Source organism: Besnoitia besnoiti, chromosome III, assembly GCF_002563875.1.
Source record: "Besnoitia besnoiti strain Bb-Ger1 chromosome III, whole genome shotgun sequence".
NCBI lineage: Eukaryota > Apicomplexa > Conoidasida > Eucoccidiorida > Sarcocystidae > Besnoitia > Besnoitia besnoiti.
In genome coordinates, this window is record NC_042358.1 from 3,681,981 (window position 1) to 3,703,516 (window position 21,536).

The window sequence follows — 21,536 nt, forward strand, 5'->3', positions numbered from 1 at the left end:
GCGAGCCAGAAGCGCGTGCTGGATCAAAATATGACTCGTTTGTCCTCGCTGCAGAGGAAGGCTGCGCTGGAGCTCATTCAGGACGACTTGGGGATCCTTGCGTCGGAGTACATGGACGAGAAGGAGTTCGTTTTCGATACGGAGTTGCTCTCTATCGAGAAACAGAAGCGCCTTTTCGCATATGTCAATTCCATGGTGCGCGCCAACAGGGAGCTCTGGCTGCAGCAGCAGCAGGTCGCAGCGAACCTGGGAGGCGCGGCGGCTTACCGAGCCCAAGGAGGCGGGTCGACCGCGTCGTCCGCCGGTGGCTCTCCTTACCCAGTCGGCGGGGAGGGGGCCTCCGGCGTACCCGGCAAGGGCGCGGGGACGGAGGCCAGGAGGGGGAAGAAGAAGCGGGACGAGCGGAATGGAGCAGGAAGCGACAGCAGCAGCAGCGACTCGGACAGCAGCTGCAGCAGCAGCAGCTCGTCCTTCTCAGATAGCTCTTCGGCGTCAAGCTCTGACAGCGACGACAGCGATGATACCGACGACGAGAAGGCGGACGCAGACGATGCGAAGAAACAGGCGCGTGCTGCGGCTGCCTCGGCGTCGACTGCGGACGAGGCGATTGCGATGCCAACTTCCCAAAGTAAAGACGGTAGTTCGTGGAACAGGGATGCTAACAGCACAGCTCTGCTGCCAGGAGCGGGGGTGGGCCATCACGCAGTAGCCGGCGGCGAGCCTGCAGCGGCGCCGTCCTCGGGGGCTGCGGCCTCTTCGGGAGGGACAGCAGATGGTGGAGCCCAGTTGCTGACCGTGTCGGGCTCTAGCGGAGGCCCCCCCTCAGAGCGCGCGTCGCCTCCTCCTGGTGTTTCCTCCTCCCATCAGGCGGACTTCCCGGGCGCGAGTGCGGCGACGGCGCCGAGAGACGGGCATGCGTCCGCGGCTGAGAGGTTGGCTGCCGAAGGCGGCGCTGCGGCTGTCGCCACCTCGAGGGAAGAAGGCCGGCGCGAAGACGCATCGGGCTCCGTCCCTGGACAAGGCGAGGGGATGGAACCGGCGGCCCATGCTGCGAGCTGTGGCGCTGGAGCCGCCGCGCGATCTGGTGGCCTGCCGCAGTATACCCCCGTGTGTGAAGAGGGGTCCGATGAGATTCGCGAGGAAGTCATGGGGCGCCACGCGGATTTCTTCGGCGCCTTCGACAGCCAGGCGCCCGAAGAAGGCAGCGAAGAGACTGTGGTAAGTCCCCAGGCGAGAGGCAGAGAGGATGAGCCACATCCGGGGAACACGGTCAAATCAGGGACACGAGCGCACGCCAGGGGGGTTGGGCGGGAAGGGGGGGGGGAGGGGATTCGATAGATGTCTGCGGCCGGGGGGGAAGGGTCAGCGTCGCGTGTTGCGGCACGTCTGGAGTCTCCTGGGACGTTCCGCGGTGCAATTTCCCTCGCTTTTCTCTTTTGTGTGTGCGCAGGGGTCTCAGGGCCTAACGGCGGAAGCCAAGTCGACAGCGTGGAAGGAGTGGAAGGGCCAAGTCATTCAGCAGGGCTTCGTCGCTCAGCGTGCGTATGCCACGCAAGATCGCAGCGTGAACGAAATTATCGCAGAAGGTTACGACGCTCGCATATAAACTAGGCAGCAGAGGAAGCTGTGGGCGCGCAGAGAGACAACGCGAAGGGCGAGAGCTGGCTGGAGAGAGAGAGAGAGGAGGAAGCGAGAACGAGGTGAAACGAAAAACGAGAGAGACGATAAGCGAGAGACGCAAAGCGAGATACATAGACGGGCACGAGAAAGAGAGAGAAGTGAAGAAAAACTCGCCACGCGGTGTCTGGCGTTCCGGCGCATGCGCCTTCGTGTGTGGGTGCTTCGCTGGTGGCTGTCGGAAGCTCGAGAGCCGTTCACGGCCTCTCGTCTCTTCTTTCCCTCCTCGTCTGGTGGCGAGTGAGCGTAGAGCGAAACGTTGGCGACGTCTCGCGTCCTTTCTTCAGCCGACACAGTGGCGGAAGAGGCGATGAGCGGTTGTTTTGTCTCCTGTTTTTTGTTCAGCGCAAGGAGAGAGGAAAGAAGAATGGGATTCCCGGCTCTTCTACTCCTCCGCGTCTGAGGGACATCCTGCTGATGAGGCAAATCGATGTGTGCGGCATCAGTAGTGTTCTCGTTCGTGCTGACACACACAGGAAAGGGGAAAGAGTTCCAGTGGAAAGGGAGAAAGAAAGATGCGGACGAATCGAACCAGCTGGCTAGGGGAGGAGGAAGGACATCGGAAGGCTGCACGTGAGTGGTTGGGCGATCCCGGAAGGGAGCACTAGATCCCCCGATGAGAGAGAGAGTTTGAGATGGGGGAAGAGGAAGAGTGCGTGTTCCCTTTTGCCAAGCACCACGAATTCCTTGTGGTTGATTCCAACTCATCGAGAGTGCTGTCGCACCTCCCCAACCAGCGAGTGTGTGGGCCGCGGTTCATTATCGCCTTCTCGCGGCTCAGGCGTTTTCACGTGCCGTAAGGAGCTGCAGCCCCGTACTCCCTTTTAGGCCTTTCTTTCACCTCTCTGCTTTCGTGCGTTTGAGAAGCGAACGGAGGAAAGATGATCCGAGACGGGAACTGAAGCTCTCCTCTGTGCATAATATATAGTTGCATATTACCCACTCTATAAATACATGAAGCGTGCTTCGATTGGGGGACGGGGGAAAGGGGGGGGTCGTGGAGAGAGGATCCAACAAGAGGCTCTAGACAGGCCCGCCTTCAGGCGCGCAGAGCCTCGCGCTTTCTCGTTCTTCGTTCTCGCCGTCTTGTCTCCTGTGGCCTCTGACGTGCTCTTCTGTTCAAGCGGTGGGCGCGAGAGGCGCGAGAAAACGTGCGCCGCGCGTCATCTTGTTTCATGTTTCTGCCGCTCTCTGCTGCCCTTGCTCTGTCTGTGCTTCTTTATTTGCTGTCTTTATATGGCTTTCTTCCGCATGTCGCCGCCTCCGCTACTTGTCATCTCCGGTGAACGCCGCCTCGAGTGTGCGGGCCCGACGCCCCCCTACTGTTTTTCTTTTTAAGCCTCATGGCCGCGATCAGCTCTCTTTCCAGTCACTCGCTCGAGAGATCTCTCCCTCTCTAGGCGTGGCGTCGTTTCTTCTTCGCGATCGCGGCAGAGTGTGTGACGATTTCCCCTCTCATCTGACGAGATCGGGCACGGGTGTAGCCGTGGCTGGTTCCAGCGTGCGCGTTCACCCACCATGAGGCAGACGTTTATCCTCAGAATCCCTTGGATTTCTGAGCCACTGCGTCCCGGTGTAACTTGTCCATATACATGTGGCTAGATGCATGTGTATGGGTTCGCTGCGTGTATATATGTATATACGTATACATATGTATGTGTTTGGGCAGCTGCTCATGCATGGCGGAGGAGTGCGAGGACGCCGGCGATTTTGAGGAGCGGGCGCAGTGGGGGGGGGGGGGGGGGGGCACGCGAGGCTCCTCTGCCGGGCATCTTGCTTTCTTTTGTACAGAGCGGAAGAGGGGAGTCACGGGCAGAGAAATTTCGACCCCTGCGAGAGAGAGGGGAAAAGAGAGAGCGAAAGACCAACGAAGACGCACAGGAACAGCGCCTCCCTTGTCTTCTTCGCTGGCTCGAAGCCCCACATTCCAGTTCGGGTGTGTGAGTGAGACACAAAATTCACTGGTGTGGATCCGTACGTACGTCTGTATAGAGTTTTGTAGGGTGGGAGTTGCGTGTGCATGTCACATCTTGCTCGTCCCAACGAGAACCAAATATCAAGATTTTCTGAACGCTCTACACTCGACGGCCCGGCGCGTCGCTCGGAGGAGGGCCTCTTAAAATTCGCAGTCCCCAAACGCGGGGCACAATGCATGCGCACAGCAGGGGCGAGGGTCACCCCGTCCGTCTTGGAAACCAAAACAAACCAGTGATTTGCGACGTGGAAAAGAGTGCAGACATCCATAGACACACTTCACAGGGTACTTCTACTCCTTCTAGGTATCGCATGCTCTGAATGCAGCATAGCTTCGCCGGGACACGCCCCGACGCGTTCCTCGCCCCTAGGACGAGAGAGACGCCTGTCCCTCTCGCGAAGGTGGTGTTCCGCGTCCGCGGAACACCACCTTCGCTGCTCGCACGCCGCTCCCTCTGGACTCAGAAACGGAAGGTCTTTCTATAAATTATTCTGTACGAGACTCCGCCAACAGAAGCGACAACGAAAGCCGAAAGCCTCTCGCGGGCCTGGCAGTACACGCTCTGAGACTATATGTATGTATACTCTCTAGATATATACGCATATATATATATATATATATATATTCACATATATATATATGGTGACTGACAATCATGCTACAGATTTGGAGCACCTTCACGATTCTTGGCTCACTCGTCACGCGCACGCCGTCGGCCGGCGTCCTCCGTTATGCATTTCTCTGGAGCTGCGATGCTGTGGAGGTCTACCTCCTTCGTTCTCTCTGGCTTCCTTCGCTGAGTCCGTCGCTCCCGCGGGCCTTCGCCGGGCGCGTGCAGGACGCGCGACAAGGCCGTCTGATTGCGGCTTTCGAAATGTTTTTCTAGAAACCGTTATCTCCTCGCTTCAGAGCTTGCCCTCGAGGTCCTCCGCGGCCTGCGCGTGCTGCACGACGAGTTCAGAGATCAGGCGGCCGAGTGTCTTCGCGGACTGCAAGTCGGGCGCCTCCGCGTAGATTCGGCACACGTCTTCCGTTCCCGAGGGACGCACGAAGCCCCGACAGAACGGCGCCGTCGCCTCCACTGCTTCGTCGATCCGCGCCTGCAGCGCAAAGCAAACCGCGGAAACACGCAGGCCACAGCCACTCCAGCCAAAGGCGCCAGCTGCACCTCCCGCATGGACGCATTCACATACACAAAGACCATATATGTATATGTATGCATATATGTTTCGAGTTTGGATGGATATATATATATATATATATATATATATATAGATATAGTTATGGATGTATATACACTTAATCTATGGATGAGTTTATACATATATGTATGTATATGGATCTGTTGCTCTAGAAATACGGTATTTGAATGGATACAGATAAGGCGACAGAGAGAAAGACAGCCGAAGTAGCCGGAGCAGATCTCGGCGGTGCGGAGGTGTCATCCATCGCCTTCGCCGTCTCCCTGTCTGAGTCTTTCACCCCAGATGAGGATCTGCTCCAGGTCCCCAGGTGATACAATATATATCTATATATACATTCGTTTTTGAATAACTATATTTACATATTTTGCGTAATCACGGAACAGTCTTGAGCGAGAGCGCGTGAGGCGGAGGCAGGTGCCGCCGCGGATAAAAATCTGCAGAGGGGCGGACTTTGGTTTCGCACTGGGCTCACTTGCAGAGCAGGCATCTCCAGGAGTCGCTTTTCGTGGCGGGGGTCGGGCTTCAGAGTGGAGAGGACGCGTCGCGGAAGGGCGACCTGATTCCGGGAAAACGCCGTACTCACATAAATGCGCAGCGGGCGGTAAGTCTCCAGCGGCACCTGGAGGAATGTGGGGCTGCCTGGTCATCTGGCGGCTGCAGGGCGCGGACGACGAGGTCGCAAAGCTGCGTCCAGAGTCATTACCGCGACCCTGGAATCCCACACTCTTAGCTGATGAAGCAGTCTGAGAGAGCTAGACAGAGAGGTGCTCGTGGTTGAGTGCAGAGAACTGCACACGTCTGCAGCGAAGGTGTCGTTTGCTTCCCTACCTTGAGTGTGTAGCACGGGCGGTCATCGTAGAGGTCGCTCCACTGCTGAGGCGTCATGTCGAGCAGCGAGAGCGCGGCGACGACGGCGAGAAGATCGGCCAAGGCGTCCCCCGTCGCTGCGTTGAAGAGGTGGAGGAAGCGCGTGAGCAGTTGCCACTCCTCGACCTGAAACACGCGCGACATCGACGCCGCGCCGAGCCGTTTCACCCGCTTCCGCTGCGCCCCCGCTCCTCTCCCCCTCTCCGCGTCTCCTCTTCGCAGCTCGCGAATGCCCCGTCAAGAGACGCACGCGGCGTCCTCCTATATATACTTGCGCAGGCCGCGCAAGTATATATACAGAGACACTGTACATATATATATATATATATATATATATATATATAGGGCTGGATATATATAGTATATGGGTGGATATGAGCGCAGATACACATGCACACTGCTCAAATGCGGTCTTTAGTCTTTTCCAGAGGCTTCCCACCCGTTGGCGCTGCAACACCTCGGTCCTGTCGCGCGCCCCTTCCCATTCGGTCGCCTCTGCGAACGCACTGTGGAGAGATTCCGCTCGGCCGCCCACTCGCTGAGTCGCGCCTCGTCGTGAACGACGGTCCCGTGCCCGTTCGCCTCGAAATAGACGCCGACAGTTGCTTCGGCCGCGCGGCGGTGGAGGTGCTTCACCCCAGTCGGCACGCACGCCAGCTCAAACTGCGAAGTGAACAAAAAAAAAGGCGCACACTTTGTGGAGGGGAGGAAGGGGAGGGAGGGGGGCCAGAGAAGGGCCGCCGAAGAGAGACACACGACACAGCGGCGGAATCATACCGACAAAGAAGGAAAGCCAGCGAGGCGAAAACGAGGGAGACAGGATTGACAAAAAAGACCCGAAATGCAAAGAAGAACGCGCAGACTAGACCACAAAACAGGGAAACCTCGAGAGGATGAGCGGGAGCACGAGAGAAACGGAGGGGGAGAAGAGGCCGAGGAGTCCGAGAACGAACCAGCAAGACAGAAAAGTACACAGAGTGTCAACGCGGCGGTGGGAGGCGCCGAAAGGAGCGCTTAACGCGGAAGGGGGGTACTGCCCATGCACACATAGAGGAAGGCCACAGAAGGAAAAAGAATGCAAAACCGGGAAAATGGGCGGACAGCATGGATAAATAAATATATATGTATATTCGTTTGTCTACGTACGTGCATACATACAAACCCATCTGCACATACAGGTACACACATACGTTTGCATTTACGCGATAATTAAAATTACAGCTTTTAGCTTTCGGCGGGGTCAGAAGGGGAAAAATTAGCCCGCGAGAAGGCGCCCCCGATGAGAGACAGGGGCAGACAAAGAAGGGAAGAGAAGCACATCGAGTTCTCTTTACAGTCGAGAAGGGAGACGCACAGTGATTCCTGAAGAGGCAAGCGGCTGAGCGGCTGCCTGGAGTTGCTCCAGGAACGCTGTGCTTCCTCCGTTCGCGTACGCCGTCTGTACGACGCAAATGCTCAAAGTCAACGCGCGGGGCTGTTTGTCATTTTCTTCGTGTTTCCCGAGAGCTTGCTTGAGGAGCGAAATGAGCGCAAGGGTCACGAGACACGCGATTCTGTCTCCGTCGTACAAGCGCATGCGAATCGCGTTCTCTGCGCTCACGTCAAGTGCAGAGGACGCCATGCGCTTCACCGCGTTTTCGCTAAGCGACGCGCCGCCGTCCGCGTCTGCGCACGACGCCCGACAGCATCCTTCTGCCTCCACCGCACTCCGCGCCTCGCAGGCAGTCCCGGCTTCCTCTGCGTTCCCTGAGTCCGCGCCTCTGCCCTCGTTTGCGGCTGCGCCCTCTTCTCTCTCCCTGGACGGGCCGCTGCAGGCCTCAGGCGAAGCGAATCCATCCGAGAGAGAAAACGCGCGCTGGAGCTCGCCTCGCACGACCTCCTCACGCGAACCGAGACGCTGCAGCGCTGACGTGCCGCGGCTCAGAGACGGAAACGCGGAATAGGGCGCCTGCTTCATCTCCCAAGTGAAAAAAATGAGCCGGTCGGCGTCGCCGTCGAACGAGGCGCACAGCGCGCCCTCCGTTGGATCGCCGCGGTAGCCTGCACACAGAGTCCGTCAGGCCGCCGATGTGGGGAGACGCGCAGCGAGAAGGGGGCCAGCCGCACGAGAGAGACACGACGAATAGACAGAAACAGCGAAACCGAAAACCTGCCGAGCGAGTCGCCGCAACAGTCGCTCCCAGCGATGCAACGCAGTCCTCACAAAGGGCCGAGACTGCGGCGTGTGCGAAGCAAGACGCAAACCGGCGGGGATACGCGCGGCTGAGTTAACGGAAGCGGGCCGAGAAAACATGCTTGAGGGGGGGGGGCCTTAGGGGAAGCTCCTAAAGAAATCTCAAGAAAAGTCTCTCTCTCTGGCTCTCCGCGCTTCCTGTGCGTGAAGAGTGTTTGTGAGGCTTACCGAAGTTTCTCGGCAGAGCCTTGCGTTTCTGTACATGCTCCGCGCCACACAGGAAGTTGAGACCTTCAATTTCTGTCGCCTTCTTCGCGGCGCCGGCTGACTCGTCCCCCGCTCTCCGGCCGCCTTCCTTCAACGGCGCCTGGCCGTCGCTTTCCCCCCCCGCTCGGCCTTCATTCCGCACAAAGAGAGACAGACCCGATTCGCTCGACAGCAGCTCGCTGAAGTGCTTCACGGATGCGCCGCCAACCCCGTTCGCCGCATCAACGTAGAGGGCACGAAGAGACAAAGGAGAGGGAGAGCCGCCTGCTGCAAACTCACAGGCACGAACCAGAACTTCCCAAAACGAGATGATCCGCGACACCGCGCCGCCGACTCGCACAGACGCCTGGGCATACACGGCATGTGCACAGGCATGCACGAATCGCGACGCTCCGGATAAAACACATCAAACCTGAAGGAGGAAGCGGTAAAGCGTGCATATGTTCAAGATATAGAGATGCGTAGATATATATACGTATAAATATAAATACACATATACGTATGCATTTGGAGGCTTGCAGCATGTGTGTGAACCGTATGGCCTCGCAGTGGAATAATCTCATCCAGGCAGTACAAGGAACTCACGTTCAGCCCGCCAGATGGGAACAGGCTTTATGCCTGTCGTCACTGGTTTCCCCATCACTCTGAGACAAAACAATCTGCGAACTTGATTCAAAACGCAGCCTCCAGTGTCGAACTGGCGTTCGCTTAGTATTTGACCCCTCACTGTCTTTCCGTTCATCGCCAGCATGCGGCGCCTCAGCGCATTTCACAACAGTTCCGCTTCCTGCTCGCGCGACGCGTTTCAGCTGCCTCGCCTGAACCATGAACTGCGAAAACGCCTTCGAAAAGTGCACGTAGTAGTCACGGACGAGAGCCGTACCCTCCCCGCCTTCTTCAGGTTCTCCTCGGTGCGCATCCTCGAGGACCTCGCCAGCAGTGAGCTCGGCGTTCGCACACCGCCGGGCATCCTCGCTTCTCTCGTTCTGTCGTCTGACGATAAACTGGAGCTGTCCGGTGGTCACTTGTCCGAGAGAAACGACTTGAACGCCGAGTGTACGTACACCTGATTCGAACGCCGCTTGCAGGCTCTTTGAAGAAGGTCGGTTGTCCCGGCCCACAAGGACACACGGAAACAAGACGGACGGCGAAGCATCTGTGGAGGAATGCTTGCCTTTCTCGTCTCCAGAAGGCTCTGTGCATCCATTTGCTGCATTCATCCCGTCAGTTGTGTCTCCGTCGGTTGTGTCTCCGTCGTTCCCTCCAAACAGCTCGTGGACAATTTGTGTCAGCGCCTTCACTTCGCGGTGTACAGACTCCGCGCAGCCCCTGCCGGCGTCGTCATGGGGAATTTTTCCGTTGCCGAGGGTTCTTTCGGACTGCGCCGAGCCTGCCACTGAAACGGAGTTTTGTGACGCGGGTTGAGCGAAGCAAGCCGAATTAATCAGAGACTCCGCATATCGTTCCCAGACGGGAGAAAGAAGACATCCATCGACGCCTACGAGCTTCACGCCATTGTCTTCCTCGGGATTATGGCTCGCTGTGATCATACAGCCGACGTAAACGGCGGTGGAGTGCGCATATCGTTCCGCTTTGGCTTCTCGATTCTTAGCCCCCGCCTGCGCCCGGGCTTCCCGTTCCTTTTTATCTTGCTGGTAGACGGCGAAAAGCGCAGCCAGAAGTCCACATCGGTGAACAACCGAGGGGAGGAGATCTGCCTTGGCGCGAAAACCTAAAAAAAATCAGAAGAATGGCGACAGCGGGGAAGCTAGGTAGATGCGAGTTCGCCAGGCATGTGAGTAGGGTGGTCTTGAGAGGGCGCGGCGCTGGCTCACGTGTGGTCCGATCACAGCTGGCGCGCAACCACCGCGTTTGTCCTCAATTGACATGTCTGAATGCCTTTGGCCGTAGGCTCAGCACCCGCCAGCCGACGCATCCACATGCAAATACGCCGATGTATATACGATTCCGTCGGGTTTGAAGAGTTCATCTTCCATTTTCGCAAACATACAAGCAGAATCGGTGCGTGAGGACTCTCGAACGTCACTCGCTGCAGCGGGGAAGTCGGCTCTGATGCCGCGGCGAGACCGAATTGCGCCTTTCAAAACTACCACAAGAAACGGGCAGCAAAGACACCAGAGACGTACCCGCAGTTCCGTAATTAAACTTCCGATCTGGCGCACGTGGATACCGTGACAAAGATGCTGCGAGGGCTTCGATGGAGACGGCGCCTGTAGGCAATTCCAGGTCCGCCTTTGGAGGCCTCTCGGAAGCCTGTGGCGCGGTTCCGTTTGTCATCGGGGCAGGAAAAACACACAAACGCAGAGTGAACCGATTCTAGGACTGCAGCGTCCGCGTGCAAAGCAAATTCGTTCGTCACTGCGAAGCCAACGACCTCGCGGACAGCTTTCCGACAGTTTTCACTTGCACCCCTCACTTCTTGCAGACGACGAAAGACAGGGCCGAACAGTATGAGAATCTGGGAGTATGGATTTGCCTGCGACAAGAAATTTCACATGGCTGTCTAGCTCAGGAAGGAGTGCGTTAATACACGGGACACGCGACACGCGCGAGCCTTGACTCGGTCTGCTTGTCGCCAGCGCTTCTAGCGGGGCTGGATGACGCTGTCTGCCCCCGTCGTTGAGGCCTAGGAGCCAAGAACCGTACGGTTTGAGGCACTGTCATGAGAAGCAAAGTAAAAAGGCTCTCCGTTGTGCACACAGGGCCCGAGATGTCGGCTCGCACAGAATCGAAACAACTGGGCAGCGGAAAGGAGAGCGCGGGGCTAACAGACGTGCCGCTCAAGTGGTAAGTGACGACCCCGGACGAAGAACGCGTAAACAAGTGAGAGTCTACCCGACGGATTACCATCGACTCCGTGATGAAGCGGAAAGTAGCTAGCGGAAATTATTGACATACTGTGAAGTAAAGACACAAGTGCCATGTCCGGACAGAATAGCTGGAATGGGGGGTGACCGCATGCGAAGTCACATGCTGCGGACTCTCGCACGGCATTTGACTTAGCTGTCTTCCAATTCATTATAGCAGGAACCTACACAGAAGAGATTAGTGTCATTCGAGGACACGGCGCCAAAAAAAAGGGTAGCTTAAGAATCCGGGGACCGTAGCAGCGCTGTCCCCAGTCAACGATGAACTATAAAACGCGGCTGCGAGTTGCTCCCGTGGACCCCCCGCCTTCCGTCCCCAATTCACCTGTCCATCAGTGTTCCCCAGAGTGCCTTCATTCGTCAAGGACTAGTGCACCACAAGCGAACAGAACCAGTCTGCTAAAGTGTCACGGGCCCTATGATTAAGGGAAGTGTCTTGAGCTGCAGATATTTCTTAGTGGGACGTGCCGGTCTCGACACTTCCGTAGACTCGTTGCCTCAGCAGCCGGGGCTCGTTGACGCACCACACGAGCTAGAGAACCCGTGACCGCTTCTGCGCCTCCTGTTAGACCTTTCCATTTGGAATCAATTAGCGCATCCCAATTCACTCCCGAAGACCTGCCCGATTCGCACTTGCGTTCGACAGCGCTGTAGCGGGCTGCAATGTTTGAGGAGGACCTCGGACAAGACTCTGCGTGCAGCAACGAGCGGCACCAGTTTTCGCTGGCGCCAGCAGTCCACATTTGCGTCAGTAGATACTTTTTTTGATTGATGGACACTTCTCTGGCCTTGCGCGCAGTAAATGGAAGGCACAGTGGTTCGTCATGGTTTGCTGAAGAGCCCTCCACCTGGATGCTACGCGGGCAATGAACGGAAAAATGAGGCCCCCCAGCACGTCACCGAAAGTTCGCTGTACAGCAGCAATCTAGCCTCCTCACCGGTTCTCTTACATACAATGAGTTTAAAAAACTCTCACTGTTACAAGAAGCAGTAGACCAAGCGGCTCGAAACGGAGAGCCGGCGAGTCGCGTGTCTCGCGTCCCTTTTCCCAGTTCCTTTTCCTTGGTGAAGATGCTCCTCCCTCCTCGCACACCTTACGGAGTTCACACATTTACCTCGGCGTACTCCCATATCGTTTCTCTTCTGGTGGCGGGATGGGGACCTGTGCAGGCGATTGAGAAACGCGTGTGCCTGACTGTTCCGTCGAGAAGCCTCCCAAAAGGCGCCACCGGGCCGCTAGTGATGCAACTTTACCACGCCAATCCAATGCCGCCTCCGTAGGCAGTGAGGGCACCCCTGTTGAGGTGGTTGAATGCGTTGGTAGCACCACTCCTCTCTGGTCTTGTGTTGTTGTTTTCCGCGTAACCGGCTTTGACGAGACCGCTCCCGTGGGTGTAACGTTCTGCGTCAGCACCGGAATCCCTTTCAGCGAACCCGGTTGCATAGTGGTTGCTGTAGTGAGCGACAAATCTGTTTTCACGACCGAAGACCTCCCTGATGCCGTCTTCTGTCTGGCGGCCCTCGGTGATTCCTTCGGGTTTGTAGGGGTCGACTCGCTCCCTGTCGGTGTGGTTGTTGTGGATGCAGAATTTGGTGTCGCCTTCCGGGTTGCGCTTGGCCGATGGCCTGCGGCCGCTGTGGGCCTCGGTGTCGTCGCCGTCATGTGAGTGTGTGGTGTGGTTGGATTTTGCCTTCGTTTCGTCGGCGAGTGGGGATGTCTAGCAGTGGCAGTTGACGTAGGGCTACTTACCGTTGACGAGGTGCCTCCGTCTGGCCGAAAAACGTCGTGTTTGATAGGTATCGCGGGACCGTGAGTAGTCCTCGTAGTTGCAGTCGTCACAGTTGAAGACGCGCCGACTGCAGAAGGGCGCACCGCTACTCTCACTGTGCATGCTTTGTATTCAAATGGCTTCGGCTGTAAGCACTTCAGGCAGATTGTCTGGGCGGTCGCCGAGGGCGGCACATTCAGTGTAACTGCGGCAGCCACATCCTCCTCCAGATTGTTATACGCGCTCTCCCTCACGAGAGTCGCCCCAGGTATCACCGACCTCAGTGCTCCAGCGTCGCCGCATAACTCCCCGTAGTAGACTTTCTGGTCCGCCGGAGAAGTATCGACTGCTGGACTGATATCCGGAAAATCGAAGCCACACCGCACTGTGACCGCACCGGGAGCGTTCACAGTCATGTTCAGCGTCTTGACATCGTTGCAGACGTACCCTGAACGCACAACATGGCGATGGCACACCAGGCTACCAGTACCATCGTATGCTCATCCTAATGGTGCACGTACAATCCTGAATGGGGACCCCGCTGTTGAACCGAGACGTCACAGGGGGTACCTCCTCTGTAGCTGGTTCTGCATGCGGAAACCTCAAATGCGGGCAGGCAACACCATCATAAGGGCATCTCAAAAATACGGCAAGCGTACCCTCCATCTGCTCATATAATCTGCCTACCTAGCACTGGACGGTCCCTCGCAGACGGAACAGTCATGAGAATTCCACAACTGTTCAACAAGTTATCTCTGTCCACACATGCGAAGCAGAATTTTCTTTGCCGGCTTGGAAGCATTGGAAGATTGATGACGCCGGTGGTGACCGTAGAGCCATCGATCATCTCCTTTTTTGTTGTGAGCTTCGCACCAGGAACTTCAGCGTTCAAACTCAGCAACGGCTCTCCCACGTTGCACACGTCGCGCTCACCCACAGAGTATACGAGCGTGTGCACGCCTGTTTCCGGAGTGACACTGGGTGGGTATACTTTCGCATTCGCAGTGCATTTGAAGCCGACGGGCGTGTTGGGCGCGGTTACCATAAGCCTGACTGCTGGCTGCAATGTGCCTGCCTTCTTCACTCCTTCACTGTACGATACCGGACAATCAAAGATCTTTAGTTCCGTTGAGGAAGGCGGCGCGGGCAGCCCAGTTCCATGAACATTGATAACTACTCCGCAGCTGCGTGAAAGGTCCCCTCCTGCTACGCATACGTAGCAAATGGCCTGGTTCTTCTCCGGGAGGCTGGACACGCTGAACGTATACTTCATCATTTTCTCTCCATCCGTAATCCCCGGGATCGAGGTAAGTCTTGCTCCAGGTACGCGGTCAGTTAGACGTTCCATGGTGTCTGAGGTGGCGCAGGTGTCTTTGCCGTGCACTGGGTACACTCGCGCAGCACCACGCGGGTAAGTTGCAGAAATGGGTATAACCATGGAGTCGTCCGGACAAACGAACTCCACACCACTGTTTGGTTCCCTCACATCTAGTATGACGCTGGCGACGCGGAGGCCTGTCGTAACGGCTGTTGGCGCGTACCCTAGCTCACACACTTCGGACGCCGTAACTGTGGTGTCTCCTGACTGCGGCTTGACATCGATTAAGACTCCGCAGCTCTGCATCAAATCCCTATCATTGGTGCATAAATAGCACACCCGCTGGTGCTTCGGCGGCAGTTCGGGGACTGTCAGCGTGAACACCTTCCCTTTGAGTTCTCCTTCGCCCCCCGAAATACTGTGGAGTTTTGCACCAGGAATCAAACTTGCCAGTATGGCAGTAGGGCCTCGTACATCGCAGCTGTCCCCTTGCACACCGTACACAAGGGCACAGTTTTGCTCGGATGTCTCCGCGTGATCCGGGAGGATGGTCGATCCTGCCGGACATTCGAAACTAGCGCTTCCCCCTGGTTTATCAATTGTAAGCGTCACCCGTGGTTTGACCGTTCCAGTCTTCCCCACTGTGGCATCACACGCGGGAGCACAGACTGGCGGCTCCAGCTCTCCTGGGGGGGAAGTGGGAGAAGTGGGGGACGATTTTACTGTAACGACAATGCCATAACTGTTAGACGGGTCGCCACCATGCATGCACAAATAGCACATTCTTACCTCCTCTTCCGGAAGCTTCCGTACGTCCAGTGTGTAGCTACGTGAAGCCGCCCCCCTGTTGGCGCCAGCCGTAGCTTGTAGAGTCGCACCCGGGACAAGGGCGTCTAACACCGGAGCTTCTCCGCCTCCGTGGTACACACACGAACCCCTATCGTTGGTTGGATAAATTGTTGCGTTGGCTGGGACCACTGTAGTGTCTGGGTACAAGGAAGTACTGGCTGGGCACTGGAAAGTCACCTTACTGTCCTCTTTGTCCACTGTCAGCGTGATACGTGGCTTTGTTACGTGCGAGTCCGAAGCACAGCCAGGATGTGATGGAGCACAGGGAGGCACCAGGCCATCAAGGAAATGTTTCTTTCCTTTTACAGTGATGGCAACGGCACAGCTGTTCTGCGGTTCCATCTCGTTGACACAGACATAACATAATTTGGCATCTTCCTCCGGAAGACGTGGAACATTCAAAGTATATTTCCTAAGAACCATTTTGTCTTCGGTCACGTCGTTGGCGGATAATGACGCACCGGGGAGTGCGGCCGACAGAGATAAATGAGTGTTCGTAGGCAAACAGGAGCCGCTTGAACCTACGACGTACACCTGCGGTTCGACCCCATTGCTCGATGAAACTGCTGATCCAGCCGGACACACGAAGCTGGCGTCGTCCCTCGGATGATTGATAGACAAATACACAGACGGTTCAAGGCTGCCCCTCTGTGCGGGGTTCCCTCTCACCTGTGGGAAACAAATCGGCGAGGCAGTTTCCGTTGACGAAAGGCCCTTCTCTGGCCCTCGCGGCTGGCTGGTGCCTTTAACAGAAATGATGACGCCGCAGCTCTGATACATGTCCTCGTCGCGTGCGCACAAGTAGCAAAATCGCATGTCCTGTGCCGGTAGTTGGGTAACGGTAAATGTGTAAGTCCTTGCCAGAACTCCATCCTGGACTATTGTCTCCGCTCGAAGCATGGCTCCGGGCGGCACCAAGCATTCCTGGCTGTCTCCCTGCCCCGAGAACACGCATTCGTTGCCTCTCACCGCATACGCCGGAGCACAACTTTTTCCTGTTGAAGTCGCAAAGTCTGGGAATACCCTTGAACGCTCGGGGCATGTAAAGCGCACAGACGAGTTTGGTTTCTCAACCACTAGCTCGATGGCTGCCTTCCGTGTGCCGGACCCATGTGACCGCGAGGAATAGCTTAAATTGCAAACAACTGGATGACGAAGGGCATCGGTTCGCTTATTGGTACCCTTCACCGTGATCTGTATCCCGCAGCTTTCCGCAGTCTGACGGTTACTTGCGCACACGTAGCAAAGTCTCTTGTCTTGCTCGGGTAACGTTGGAACAATGAACGTGTACGCCCGTCCGACACCCCCTTCGTGAGCAGCTGTGTGTGCGCGAAGCGCGGCACCAGGCAACAAATCGGCGAGTCGCGAAGCCGGCGACCCGAGATCACACGTGCCACCTAATCCCACGGGATACACCAGGGCCACCTGTGGATGTGCCACTGCTGCGCGGTCTGGAAGAACCGACGAGTTTCCCGGACAGACAAAATGGACCATTCGATTCCCCTCATCGATCGTCAGCTCAAGCGCCGGCATCACGATCCCGCTTTCAGCTACCGTTGGGGAGTAAACAGGCGTGCACACAGGCGGCGCTGGTTCCACCACGTCCCCACGCGCGTGGGGCTGAGATGAGGGTGCGGCAGACAAGCGTGCCTCGACAGTCACCATGACTGCACAGCTGTCTGCAGGATTTCCCCCGCGGACGCACAGGTAGCAGAGCCTCTGATCTTGTTGTGGGAGTTGCTCAGCATGGAACGAATACAGCCGTTGCACCTCTCCTCCCTCCACAGTGGGGTGTAACCGCAGTTCCGCACCCGGTACCACATCTTGCAGGTACGCCGCTTCTTCCCTGATGTCACATGAGTCTCCTGCTATTCTGTATACTTTGCCAGACACTGGGCCAGCTCTGTCGTTAAACTCCGGAAACAGAAATGAGCCGTCAGGGCAGGCAAACTGGACAGTACGCTGCAAGTTATTGATAAACAGTTCCATTTCTGGACGCCTTCGACCTGTGGCGGCAGTATGGGCCGAGAAGGTGGGTGAGCACGTCTCTCCAGTAGTCGTGGGGATGACCGAATCAGATTTTGCCTCTGTCGCTCTCGGGACTGTCGCAGATTCCAAGGGGGGTCTGCCCATGATGTCAATAAGCACAGCGCAACTATTCAGGATATCATGGTCCTGAATGCAGAGGTAACACAACTTCTGTGGCGTAGCGGGCAACTCCTGTAATGCAAACGTGTACGTCTCTGTGGCTCCATGGCCGTCCTGCACGACGTTGGACACCAAAGTTGCTCCTGGCACAGCGTCTTCTAAATCTACCAGCTCTCCCCACAGATTGCAAGACAACTCAGAAACCGAGTACGTAATCGCGGACCGTCGACTAAACGCGTCGTCAAGCTCTGGGTACATGAGAGAGCCCCGCGCGCACGTGAAGTGAACAGCACGCTGCGTATCATTGACCTTGAGCACCAACGAGGGCTTCTTCAAGCCAGTTTCTGCCACTCGGACGGAGTACTCCGGCGTACAGACCGGGAATTCCTGCTGTTCTCGTCCCGTAACATCTGGTAATGGTGACTCGGGCTTAACGGTTATCATCACGCCACAGCTATTTGCAACATCGTTGTCCGCGACGCATGCGTAGCACAGCTTGATCTCCTTCTGCGGCAGCGTGGCAATCATGAGGCTGTACGTTGTTGCACCGTCTCCTGCAGACGGATTTGCTTGCAGCGCCGCCCCCGAAAGAATATCATCCAGTTTGTCTGGGTTGTCCCTAAGCTTGCAAATGCCCTCATCGGACACCTGATATACTGCGGAGACTCCCTGGTTCTTCTCATTCATATATGCGGGAAATGCTCTAGAGTTCCCAGGACACTGGAATCGAGCAGTGCCGTAAGCATTGCCAACCACGAGCTTGATGAGCGGCGCCCTAACGCCTCTTGCGGCTGTCTCCTCAGAGTAACGCGGTTGGCATACAGGCACACCTTCTGACTGATGGGCACTCCCTTTCCCTTTCACAGTGATGACGATCCCACATCCGGAAGCCACTGACGAACTGCGGGCGCACACGTAGCACAGTTTCTGCTCTGTGGCCGGCAGCATGCGCACAGCAAATGTGTACGCTCGGGTGACCGACCCCTTAGCGACAACAACTTTTTCCGTCAGCTTCGCACCTGGGACTACATCCTGAAGTAGCGGGCGGTGCCCTTCGACACGGCATGCATTGCCTTCGGCAACCGCAAAAACGGAAGCCTCCAGAGCCCTTTCCGAAGGTGCATTACTTGGCAAGACCTGCGAATGATCGGGACATAAAAACTGAACACTGGAGTTGGATCGACGAATATCCAGTGTCATCGCCGCATTCTTAAGACCGGTCGCAGTCGTCAGGGGGGAGCCTTGAAGAGGGCACACAGGCCCAAAAAGCCGATTGCCAGTATCCTCGGATTTCCTCGCTGCTCTAACTTGTACGAGGACTGCACATCCGTTCGCCGGGTCATTGTGCCGAGTGCATACGTAACAGAAGTTCTTTTCAGTGTCCGGCAGCGTAGGGACGGTTAGTCTGTACATTGAAAACAAGTGGCTGACTTTCTGCCCTACGTCTGCCTCGAGTGAGGCACCGGAAAGGTAGCTTTCTAGAGTCGAGACGCCTTCCGATAGTTGGCACATTCCTCGCGCACTGACCGGATATACAAATGCCTGTCCTGCTGGCTCTCCAACTTCCCGCGGAAACAATGTGCTAGAATTTTGGCAACCGAAGCGCACCGACTGCCGTGGCTCTGTCACATCAAGGGCAACAGTCGGCTGCCTCACCCCAAGCGCCCAAGCTGCAAGAGAGAAACTGGGCTTGCACACTGACGATGGGATAGAGGTCTCCTGTTCATCATTACCTCTAGAGCCTTTCACAGTAATTACCGTCGTGTACATGTCTACCCAGCCATCATCTTGCACGCAAATATAGCAAAGATTGACGTCGGTCGAGGGTAAGGCTTCGGCTACGACAGTGTATGTCTTGATTTCTTTGTCTGCTGACGAGAGCTCCTCTACAAGATACGCACCAGGAACGATGTCGCTGAGTCTCAGTGCCTTGTCGAAAATTCTGCATGTATCGCCAGCACTCACGGCATACACTGTAGAGCTCCGACGGTCGCGGTCCGCTGTGAACTCCGGGAATAACGATGAGGAGACAGGGCAATCAAAGCTCACTCGGTCTCCTGGTTTTTCAATCATCAGCTTCTTCGTTCTGGAAGTCATGTCATTTTGCAACGGGGCCGGAGCAGATCCCAATCCCGTACCGGGCACAGGTGCACTAGAAGAGAACATGGATGCACCACTGTTCGACAGTACAAACAAGAAACAAAGCAGATTCATTGTGCCTACAGTACACACTACGCGTAGAAGGCCGGCTTTTTGGTACGCACACAGAGACTAGATTACCGGCCGAGGTACAGACCCGGATACAAATTAGAGTCTAACGTTTTGCTGAAGGCCGTAATAGATGGTCTACACACTCCCTCCCGATAAGGGAGCATCAACACTATCGAAAGATAGCGAGCTGTGCACGAAACCACTTCTACAACAAAAAGCACACCGTGTGTTCATGAAAGGCGACTACGGAATGCCGTCCAAGCGATTGTGAGCGTCGCCCAAAGGAGTTATAGAGGGCAGGGCAGACGATCGTCCAGTACTTATTTAACAAACCAAACGACGTGAACAGACCCAGCCACTGGCCTGCTCGTGTCACTGTCTGGAGTCGCCTCGGGCACCGGATGACACCCGCTACGGGCGGTAGCGAGGGGGGGAGGGGGGGCGCGGTGCAGGTCTTCTGTCTGTGTCTACCGGATGTTGTGGAGAAATGAGTGTAGAACCTCGAAAGATCGCGCCACTCAGATGCCCTGAGGTGTAAATCCTGAGACTCAAGCTCCACACGATCACCTGTGCACTCTGTTCTTATCTTACTGCTGGTGCGAGTGGTGATTGGGACACCAGTGTCCCTAGCGAACTACCGAGTGTGTCATGCCACCGACGAGCGACATCTCGTGGAGGCGCACCGGATGTGCACGGCCAGCGGTGACATGCAGAAACCGAAGAGGGCGCCAGCAGGAGGGTCGAGGGAAGACTTTACGTGCCTGTTGAACACGGCGGGATGGTTTCGCCGGTATTATGCACACACGACTGCTGTGAAAACGATTGCGCCGCGCCATATACTGCCTTGAAAATGGTGTTGGGACAACAGTAAATGTCAGCCATGCTGGCGAATAGCTTCGAAACATCTTCTCTGCCCCGAGCTAGACCTCGTCCACTATGGAGTCACACATGCTTTTTACGGCACATCTCAGCCTCCACAGAAGTCAATACGAAAGACGCCTCCCCTCAGCTTCCTGAGAAATTAATTGCGAACTCGGTCCTGGCTAACCAGACATGAACGCACTTTTAGAAGACTAGCGCGATGTCACATGAAGTAGCCACTCCCGAGACAGCTCCTCGAAAACCGCACGCTACGAAGTGGTCCATTCTTTGACTCGGCAGTTTTCGAGACGTAGAAGACGCACATACCGCGCCGTGAATATATCTGTCTGTCTTCCCCTTTGTTAAACCGAAGAGGTTTGGAAACCTACGCAGACGCGTCGGAACCGCGCTGATCTGTTACAGCCTCGCTGACGAGCAATCTCACCACCTTCCGTCATGACACGGCGAGTCTGGCGTGTGTACGCCCTGCTAGTGAAGCAGGGGCACCGGGGACCGATCGTGTGATGTTGGTAATAATTGTAACTGTGGAGGCACAATACAACCATTTCGCCACTGACCGCTCCCAGCGGGGCAGGACAGACTGAGAAAAATAGCACGCTCTGTGGCTACAGGCTGCCTGGGGGCTCGAGGCAGGCATCGGATACTGCCAACGACTTAAGAGGTACCGGAAGCTGGCCTCGTCTGATGGACACCGCAGCATAATGACTTCTCCAGTGGACTCCATTGCAGCCACCACCGGAAGTTCTGGAGCATCCAACCCAAGTTGCAAACGATCGAAGTCCAAGCACCCCGAAAAAGCTCATACACCAACTGTCCATGCCTCCTCTGCGCGCCAGCAAAATCTCGTGGTTCCACGGACGGGGCCTGGCATTTCGTAGTGAACATGAGCGAGCCACGAAACCATACACACTCCACGCAGTCAAGCAACACCGACGGAGGAAGTGACACCATATTCCCCCGATTCTTGGCAGTGACTGTGTAACCTGCGGAAGTGCCTCGAGACGGCAGCTAAACGCCTTGTGCGCTGGCTCGACTGACAACCTGCAAGTTCCCTAATGCATGAACCGCGCCGTGCCCCCCAGCCCCCCTACTGCAGCAACGCAGAATTGGTCCTGTCCTCCACTCAGTGGCGGCACAGAAAACGCAACGTGCTCGGCGCGCAGGACGCAGCGCTTTCGCCTCCCCGCCGCGAAAGTGACACCGACATGCCACGGGAGAAGCTCCTCACCTACCCTTCACGTTGCGGCGCATGCTGTGCACAAGCCACACTCAACGTTGCGTGGACGCTTCTCAAACACCACAGTCCG

At 56.4% G+C, this 21,536-nt stretch overlaps 3 protein-coding genes across 3 annotated transcripts; 1 reads left to right on the forward strand and 2 right to left on the reverse strand.

Annotated features, from left to right (window-relative positions):
- Positions 1-30: 30 nt before the first annotated feature.
- Positions 31-1,606, forward strand: BESB_047990 (bromodomain-containing protein; the record flags this gene model as incomplete). Its single annotated transcript, XM_029363250.1, has 2 exons — positions 31-1,218; positions 1,451-1,606. 2 exons carry the CDS (start codon positions 31-33, stop codon positions 1,604-1,606), a joined length of 1,344 nt encoding a protein of 447 aa, XP_029220616.1.
- Positions 1,607-4,557: 2,951 nt separating this feature from the next.
- Positions 4,558-10,462, reverse strand: BESB_048000 (phosphoacetylglucosamine mutase; the record flags this gene model as incomplete). The annotated part of the gene is made up of 8 exons (XM_029363251.1): positions 4,558-4,752; positions 5,330-5,413; positions 5,686-5,850; positions 6,232-6,387; positions 7,079-7,764; positions 8,126-8,431; positions 8,892-9,896; positions 10,312-10,462. The coding sequence occupies 8 exons, from the start codon at positions 10,460-10,462 to the stop codon at positions 4,558-4,560; spliced, it is 2,748 nt and encodes a 915-aa protein (XP_029220617.1).
- Positions 10,463-12,302: 1,840 nt separating this feature from the next.
- On the reverse strand, positions 12,303-19,511 carry BESB_048010 (SAG-related sequence SRS44; the record flags this gene model as incomplete). The annotated part of the gene is made up of 4 exons (XM_029363252.1): positions 12,303-12,770; positions 12,926-13,269; positions 13,509-19,222; positions 19,417-19,511. 4 exons carry the CDS (start codon positions 19,509-19,511, stop codon positions 12,303-12,305), a joined length of 6,621 nt encoding a protein of 2,206 aa, XP_029220618.1.
- Positions 19,512-21,536: the final 2,025 nt, after the last annotated feature.